This window comes from Curcuma longa, chromosome 17 (genome assembly GCF_044706935.1).
Source record: "Curcuma longa cultivar G26 ecotype Majalengka, Jawa Barat chromosome 17, ITB_CL_G26_1.1, whole genome shotgun sequence".
Lineage (NCBI taxonomy): Eukaryota > Viridiplantae > Streptophyta > Magnoliopsida > Zingiberales > Zingiberaceae > Curcuma > Curcuma longa.
In genome coordinates, this window is record NC_133877.1 from 312,810 (window position 1) to 321,970 (window position 9,161).

At 34.2% G+C, this 9,161-nt stretch overlaps 1 protein-coding gene across 1 annotated transcript; it reads right to left on the reverse strand.

Moving 5' to 3' along the window:
• Positions 1–3,804: 3,804 nt before the first annotated feature.
• LOC141848250 (uncharacterized) lies at positions 3,805–4,726 on the reverse strand. The gene has a single exon (XM_074736305.1). The coding sequence runs from the start codon at positions 4,589–4,591 to the stop codon at positions 4,100–4,102; it is 492 nt and encodes a 163-aa protein (XP_074592406.1). The 5' UTR covers positions 4,592–4,726; the 3' UTR covers positions 3,805–4,099.
• Positions 4,727–9,161: the final 4,435 nt, after the last annotated feature.

The following is a 9,161-nucleotide window of genomic DNA, read 5'->3' on the forward strand; positions in this document are numbered from 1 at the left end:
ATTTACTGGGACTGATGATATCTTATTTCAGGAATTCAATAAATCTATGATGGTTGAATTTGAAATGTCTGATCTTGGAATGATGCATTACTTCCTTGGCATGGAAGTAGTGCAATCAACTAATGGAATCTTTGTTTCTCAAAAGAAGTATGTGCAAGAAATTTTGAACAGGTTTCAAATGAAGGATTGCAATCCTGTAAGCACTCCAACTGAGTTTGTCTTGAAGCTAAACAAAGATCCTGAAGGGAAGAAGGTGGATAGTACAATTTATAAGCAAATTGTTGGCAGCTTGATGTATTTAACTGCAACAAGGCCAGAAATAATGTATCCAGTGAGTTTAATAAGTAGATACATGAAAAATCCAACAGAAATACATTTGTTAGCTGCCAAGAGAATCCTTCACTACTTACAAGGAACTAAAGATTTTGGATTATTCTACAAGAAGGGTGAAAAATCAGAATTGTTCGGGTTTACTGATAGTGATTATGTAGGAGATCAAGATGATAGAAAGAGCACTTCAGGCTATGTATTTATGTTGGGCACAGGAGCTGTATCATGGTCTTCCAAGAAACAACCAATTGTCTCCTTGTCAACTACCGAAGCTGAATTTATTGCTGCAACTGCTTGTGCTTGTCAAGCTATATGGTTGAGAAAAATTCTTGGAGAGCTTCAGTTCAAACAAGTTGAAGCAACTATAATTTTTTGTGATAACAGTTCAGCAATCAAACTCTTTAAAAATCCTGTGCTACACGGCAGAAGCAAATATATCGATATGAAGTATTATTTTTTAAGAGATCTCAGCAATGATGGAACAATCAAACTAGTTTATTGCCGAAGTGAAGATCAAGTTGCAGATATACAGACCAAGCCTCTCAAGGTAGCTACATTTGTGAGGTTACGTGATCTACTTGGAGTTTATTCACGTGCTGTTGTTGTTTTCTTTTAAATTGATTTCTGCCGACTTCAGTTTAAGGGAGGGTGTTAAAAAATTTAGATAATTTGTCTTGTTTTTGATTTGTCCGGGTTTTTAGGTAACCGAGTCTTTTATTTTTAATTATTCATGTTGAGATGGTCTATTGTAAAAGCCTATTTATAGACTTATTTTTGGTATCAATGATATGTTGGTTTTTTCCCTTTATCCTTTTTCTCCTCTGTTTTTGTATCAATTATAAATATTTTTGAAAGCATTATCACTGACATCTACTTCGATGTGTGGGGAAGTTAATGGTTCTTTAATAGTGATGAAATCTTTTAATTTCATTTTTATTTTGCATTTGATGCATAAAATTATGGGGATTAAAAATTACTTTGTCGTGTCTTGCAATAAAATTCTGTTGATATCATAAATATAATGGATTTGGTGTCTATAACTAAAGCACTTCTCTAAGTGATGGTTTGGATATTTTTCTTTCGTGTGTCAAATCATTTTGCATAAGCTTAATGTTGATATACCAAAGATTCTCGGTATACACATTCTAGTCGTTCATGTCGGTAAAAGAATATCATTATAGTTGAGCATCACTTTCATCATAATATATTTAATACTATAATAGATTTTTAATTAGAAGAGTTAAACTCTAGATTTAGTAATGAGACAGTAGAACTTCTTATGCTTAGATTTGCTTTGGATCCAAAAGATAATTTTCAATGGTTTAATATTGATAAGATTTATACAATCTTAAAAGTATTATCCTAAGGACTTTATTGAATAGAACATGTATCATTTGAGGTGTTAGCTACAACATTATGAGTTTGATGTAATTTGTCATGAGAATTTTAAAAAATGTATACTATCTTAGAATTATATCGAGGGTTATTTGAAATAAAAAGTTGCAATATTATAATTTGATCAATAAGTTGATCAGTCTAGTTTTAATTTTGTTGATTTCCACAATAACTATAAAACGTAAATTTTTGACTATGAAACATGTTAAAAATAATTCTTCATAATAGAATGGGAGAGAGCTTTCTGACAAATTCTATTATTATCTACATTGAAAGAGAATTTGTTTCAAATATTGACTCAGATTCTATAATTGATGAATATTATACTTTGAAGAATTATAAATTACAACTTCAATAATATATGTATGTGTATACAAATCATTTTTGTATCTTTTAGTCAAGAAGTGTTTGATTGATCTTCAGCATTAAATGTTTGATTTTAGATATTTATTTTATCTAAAGTGTATTAATTTCTTACATGATAATGGAGATATAAAAGATTACATTATCAAACATTTTCGAATCGCATGAGTTTCATAGTAAAAATATTGAAGATCTTATAAATGAGAAGCTTTTTGAGATAACAACCAATAGTCAATATCAAGAATCATTTTGGTGAATCTTTGATTGTGAATATTATGGTTCTAAAGAAGAAATTATAAACTATCAAGAATTTTATTTGATTTGTAATATTTTTGACATCCAAAGGTATATAAAAATTATTATGTTATTGTGCAATGAATCATGACATTGGAATTTAAAATTTTTATTTGACATCTAGTAGTAAGTCTCTTGTTTCTAGTACTTATTAATTTATTATATAATATGTGAGGGATTCTCCTATTTGTGTTTTTAAATATGAATCTTAATTATTATTATTTTTAAAATTGTAGATGCCACCCAAAGCATACCGTATATAAATTAGTCTTATCATATGTGCTAAGTAAACTTTCACAATTAACACATAGCACAACTAGCACTTTAGTTGATCTTCCAAATTCAACTATGAAATATGTTTACATTTGAATTAAATTTGTTTAGAATTTTTATTATTTGTATATTATTTTAATTTATTAAAAATTAATTTTTTTTGTTTTTATAGGTCATCGTGCATGAGCATTATCAAGTTATCTAGAGGTCTTTCATGCGTATAAAGGTTGGTGAATAAGATAAAGGAAAGTCTAGCTCTAACGAGATCCAAAGGTACAACCGCATATCAATCTAGTGGATTACTTTACATAAGTGAAAATAATTTTAATATTTTCGGGTACCTTGTATACTCATTCAATTGTTACTTTTATATAACATAATAATAATATTTTTTTGTAATTTTTGAATAATTTATTACTTATTGGATGATATATGGATATATATTATATTATATATTTTTCTTATTCTTTTTAATGTAGAAAAAATAATTGAAATAAATTTAAAAAAATAAATTTTGAAAAAAATATTATTGGCCAAAAAGCAATTATTGATATAGTTTATTAGTATTTTTCAAATTTACTAACCATTTTTCTAAAAATAATTGATAATTTTTTAGAATTATCGGTGAAAATTTATTTACCAAATAATATTTTAAAAAATTATCGATCATTTATTATCAGTATTTTTTTTTTAAAAAAAATACTTGTTTAACAAAAAATGACCAAAGCTAACTATTAGTCGCGTGGCTCCTCTCTTTGAGTTACTGGCCTGATCCAAGCTCAATCCTACATCCAACTGATTCAACCCAAATTCTACCATGAGTTTGGCTAACTCAAGTTACGCTCAACAGTGAATCAGATTGGTTAGACTCGAGTTCAGCTATGAGTCAAACTGGCTGGATCCGAATTCAACTTCAACTAGGCCATGGGTCATGCTGACCTGTGTTCCCGTTGGCCAAATCAGAATTTACCACGTGGCTCCGGGCGATCCCGCCACATGTCTACATCTCATGCAACCATTCCTTTTCTCGATTGAGCCACCAAATCTTGCAAATTTCTAAAAGGCTCGACCTGATATCAATAATAGTCGAACAGTAGCGTGTCATCACGGTTGCTTAACTTTAATAAAGAAAAAGAAAAAGAACAAATAAAGCCAATTTAATAAAGTTATTGCCTGGCGCAAGGAAACAACTTTACCAAACGTCGTTGGAACCACCATTTCGAACCATTTCAATATACAGCGACAACCACGAACTAGTCCATGAACAAATCATCCAGCTTTTTCCGATCCATCCGCCTTTCAAAAATCAGACGGAAAATAAAGGAAAAAAGGTTGGACTATTTGAACGCCATCGGGAAGAAGATCGGGAATACGTCCCTCGGATTCTTCCTCGGTTTTTTTTTTGTGTGATTATTATTATTTCCAGATCTGTTCTTTTTTTTTGTCATTCCAGCCGAAGCAATCGCCTCAGATCCTTTGTGGCAGAGGAATCCACCGCCGGCGGCGCCTCCTTGGCCCTTGAGAAGGTCGGGAGCGGCAGCGCACGGGGCGACGGGGAGAGGTGGAACGCCGATCCGGCGTACTCGTCCCGCGCCTGCGTCGCCGCCTCCGGGGCCGGCGGCTTCAGACGGATCTGCTTGGGGATGAAGGCCGGATCCGGACCCAGCCGCTCCACATCGAACACCGCAGGGTCCCAGACGACGGAGGCGTCGGCCGGGCGATCCGCACCGCCCCCTTTCGGCTGTGCGGCCGGCAGCGACTCCCCGCGCCGGAGGATGGTCACCTGCCCCATGGTTAGGCTGGGCTTTCCGGGCTGCTTCGGCGAGCCCTCCCTCCTTCGGCGTAGCTGCCTGGGCGGGGGTTGCGGCCGGGAGTTCCGTAGGGCGGGCGAGGGGCGGAGGAGGCAGTCTTGGGGGCGGAGCACCTCGGTTCCCATGGCAGCGAGGCCGTTCTGCGGTGGCGGAGAAATCGAGGAGGTGGTTCCAGATCTCCGGCGTCGTTCTCGCCTCTTCCCCCCGCCGGCGAAGCGAGGGCGGTGGGCCTTTTTGCTAACTAGTCCCTAAAGAAGGAGATATTATGAGCGAGGGGGAGAGGAGACGAAGGGGGGTGTATTTATGGAGGGCGGAGTGTGTGTGGACGAGGGGGCCCACGCGGTTTCTCACCGTCAGATGAAGGAAAGCGCGGCTGGTCGTTGATTAAACGGCGAAATGGACCGCACCTTCCAGGAAATTGAATGATTAATTAAAGGCTGGCTGGTGGGGCAACGTGTCATTAATTATTTAAGGCGGTCTCTTATTTCCATATCTTTAGTAGACTTGGGAAGGGAGATTAATAAAATAAAATAAATATTAAATTAATGCGTGTTTATCCGTTCAGAGTAAGGAACGGGGCTGTGTCTGAGCCAAACAAGACTTATGGCTCGAACTCAAGACGTCCTAATTTGGTCGTGCCTTTTTCTGTAAATATTATAGTTGTCAATTTATGTTGGATCCGTCAAATTGATCTGTTTCGTTAAATAATTTAGATAAATTAGGTCAAACACAAGACATCCAAATTTGGTTGGGCCTCTTTCTGCAAATATTATAGCTATCAATTTGAATTGAGCTCATCAAATTGATCCGTTCCGCTAAGTAATTTAAATAGATTGAATTAAAATTTTATAACTCATTTTAAGATGGATTGATCCGCCTAGGCTCACGACCTGTGTCGATTGGCCTGAGACATATTTAGATTGGTCCGCGGATTGAGAAAATTTATTAATTTATTTTAAATTTTAAAATTAAAATAGAAAATTCAATGAATTAGTGTGTTTGATCCGACTAAATTATAATTTAAGTTTAAATATTTCAATTATAATTCAAATTTAAAATTTTTAATATTTTTTTATTTTTGACGGATATGTAGGTTGGCCCGCCTAACCCATAATCCATTTTAGGTTGAATTGAGTTGGATATTTTTCAACTTGCTAAGTTGGTGGATCGGCCTGTTTCATCCCGCCATATGATAGATTTTTAGTGGATGGATCCGCTCCATCATAGATTGGTGTGTTTGACAGCTATACCAAATATCAAAATTTAAAATTAAATTCAACTACTTAACTTACGGTAAGGATGAGCAAATCGAATTTAAAATTTTAATATGGTTAATTCAAAAATTCGATCTCAATTTTTAAAAAATATAATTCAATTGGATCTCAATTTTAAAATTTTAAATTCTATTAAATTAAAAATAGTAATCCACTGCTACGTCCATGTCGATGGATGAAAAATGGAAAAAAATAATTATTTTATTTTAAATTAAATTAATTAATATTTTATCAATTTAATTTATTTAATTTTTATTAAAAAATCTGACCGATTCGATTAATTAAAAAAGATTAATTTGTTCAATTTCTATTCAAATGATTCAATTATTAATCGATATTACTCATCCTTAATTTATAATTATACTAAAAATATTTTTTAAATATTTAATAATTCATTAAAATTATAAAAAATTATTAATTAAAATCATGTTATAAATTTTTAAAATTTTTATTAACTCCTTTAATACATATTAAAAAGATACCCGGCCCCTAGAATTTATCCTTTTATGGTTTAATGCATTTAAAATGATTATTAATTAATTTTCGAAACCCTTATATGGATTATAATATTAATATCTAAATTATCATGATTAAAATCATATTGAATATTCTAATCTAAACATTAATTGTGTACTGCTCTAGTTGACTGGTTCTATGGCCTAGTTTATTGTTTACTAGACATTAATCGATTGAATTTAAAGCTAATTGATGAGTAATTAATACAACTAATCAGCTCCTAAATAGCACGAACATGTTAATTTCTAAAATGTATTAGAAATTTCATAAATCTTTGAAAATTTTATAAAGAGATTTATTTTTATATCTAGCAAGGCAAAATAGATTTTCTTCAAAAATTATTACATTTCTCAAACTTCATACAATTCTCAAAATTAAATTTTCTTGTCCTTAAAATCATAGTTCTTAATTACCTATTCAATTGTATTTGTCAAATCCATACTAAAATGTGTTAATGCATCAATTTATTTGACTTCAAACACAAATTGAATTCATTTCATGCATTTTGAGTAAACCCCAATGTTCCTTACATAAAACTCCCTTATATGTTAATCAATTAAGATAGAGCTTGTTACCCATTTTCAGTTTACACAAATTGAAGGCAAACTGCAAACGATGATATAATACAGTTTGATAATTTCCTGAACTCCTACTTCATCACTTATAATTTTTTTAGACAGATCACTCCTCAAATGTTCTATTATCTTTCTCCTTTCACAGTAGAATTGAAAGTGAAAAAATCTCTTACAGATTCTCTTCTTATAACTTCAAATACAAAGAAGAATAGAATAGTATAAAGAATAAAAAACAAAGCTTGAATCACATTTTTAGTAACCATTTTCATTGTAGTTTGTTGTTGTTAACTTTGGACAAATGCCCAAGGTTGTGTTTATATGACTTAATCAAAATTCAATAGGTAGCTTGACTCTTATGCCACCATCAGTCGACTACTACTATTTGTTCGAACCTTGCCAGCTAAAAGAGGAAGAATAGCTCTAATTGCTTTGTCGTTGAGAATGCGTAGAGGAAACTTTGAAGTGAAATAAGTACAACACACACAATCACTAATGTGGGTGGTTTTATTTGGTTCACTACCTCCCCTGAGATGATTACGTCCAAGGCTAACTTAGCGTTCTATCACCTCTATTGATTTCCTTTTTCACGGACCAAATTCGAAGGCGGGGAAATTTTTTTACAGCGGGATTACAACAAGTTTATAAATTTCAACAAAAAGAGAGAAAACTATAATAAGAGAGAAGAGGAGAATAGAATTACACTTTTAGCACTAGATTCTTCCTCTTAGTTAGCTTGAAGATGTTGAAAGTGAGAACTTTTGAGCTTGGGTTGAGCAAGAAATTTTTTGAAAATATTATTGTTCCATTGGTGGAGAATGTTGGGTTGCAAGGATGCAAATATAGTCCCACATCTAAAGTACATGGAAAAGATCATGGGGTTAAAAGGATGGAAAGTATCTCCATTGGTATGAGACCTTTTGGGGAGAGCCCAAGAACAAAGCCATGAGGGCTTAGGCCCAAAGTGGACAATATCATACCATTATGGAGATATTTTGATTCCATCGGTACTAACAAGTGGTATCAGAGCGAGACCGCTCTTCACCGGACTAACCGTCGGATGAGCCATGATCCAGATCTAACCATGTGGTTTGAACCTTAAAACAAAGGAAGTGGGTGCTCCCGTGTCTGAATCAAGAGGACCAGACACCAGGTGAGAAGTCCTAGTAGGTCGGGTGGACCGAGGGGTAAAAAGTCATAGTTGCGACTAGGTGGGAAGTCCTAGTAGGTCGGGTGGACCGAGGGGCAAAAAGTCCTAATTGCGACTAGGTGGGAAGTCCTAGTAGGTCGGGTGGATCAAGGGGTAAAAAGTCCTAGCTGCGGCTAGGTGGGAAAGTCCTAGTAGGTCGGATGGACCGAGGGGCAAAAAGTCCTGGTGGATCGAGGATTCAGACATCAAAACGACGTTGGGGGGGCCTATGGTCCTTTGTTTGAGGGGGAGATTGTTGGGTTGCAAGGGTGCAAACATAGTCTCACATCTAAAGTACATGAAAAAGATCATGGAGTTAAAAAGATGAAAAGTATCTCCATTGGTATGAGACCTTTTGGGGAGAGCCCAAGAACAATTTGTCATGAGGATTTAGGCCCAAAGTGGACAATATCATATCATTGTGGAGATATTTTGATTCCATCAGTACTAACAGAAAAAATCCCTTTTAAACATGCATCAGTCGGGCTGTTTCTGTACATTTTTGTCACCATCAATCGATTGACATTACTCACTAATCGATTAATATTACTCACCAATCAATTACTGACTGTTGACTATTCGTTAAACGGTTACTAACTTCGGATCGATGTATGAGATTATCCTAAAATTTGAATTCCAATCAATTGGTGGACATCACCAATCTATTGTTGATGCACAATTGAATTGGCCAATTGATTTGATAATCTTCTGTACACTCGAGACACTTTAACAATCGATTGCAATAATTAATTGGCAACTCTCAGTTGAATTGGTTAATCTATTTGGTAGACTTCAACTCGCTCAGTAAACTCTGCCAATCGATTGCACCAATCAATTAGAAACCCTCAGTCGAACTGGCTAGTTGATTCAGACAACTTCTATTTGCTTGAAATTGATCACTAATCGATTGACACAACTTACCAATTGATTGATAAGATAATTGTGTAAATCTTGAATTTTAGATTTAACCTAATCGATTGTACCAATCGATGGTGTTGCAAAATCTTAATTCGAGGTTTAGGATTTGACTCACCAATCGATTAGTGAACCCTACTTCAGAATTTTCATCTCAAAACCCCTAAGCAATAATGCTCTTAAAATCTATGTTGTATCAATCGATTGCTAAATACTATTAATCGATTGA

Excerpts from the sequence above, each read along its gene's own strand:
- LOC141848250 (XM_074736305.1), bottom strand. The coding sequence starts at position 4,591 with ATGGGAACCGAGGTGCTCCGCCCCCAAGACTGCCTCCTCCGCCCCTCG.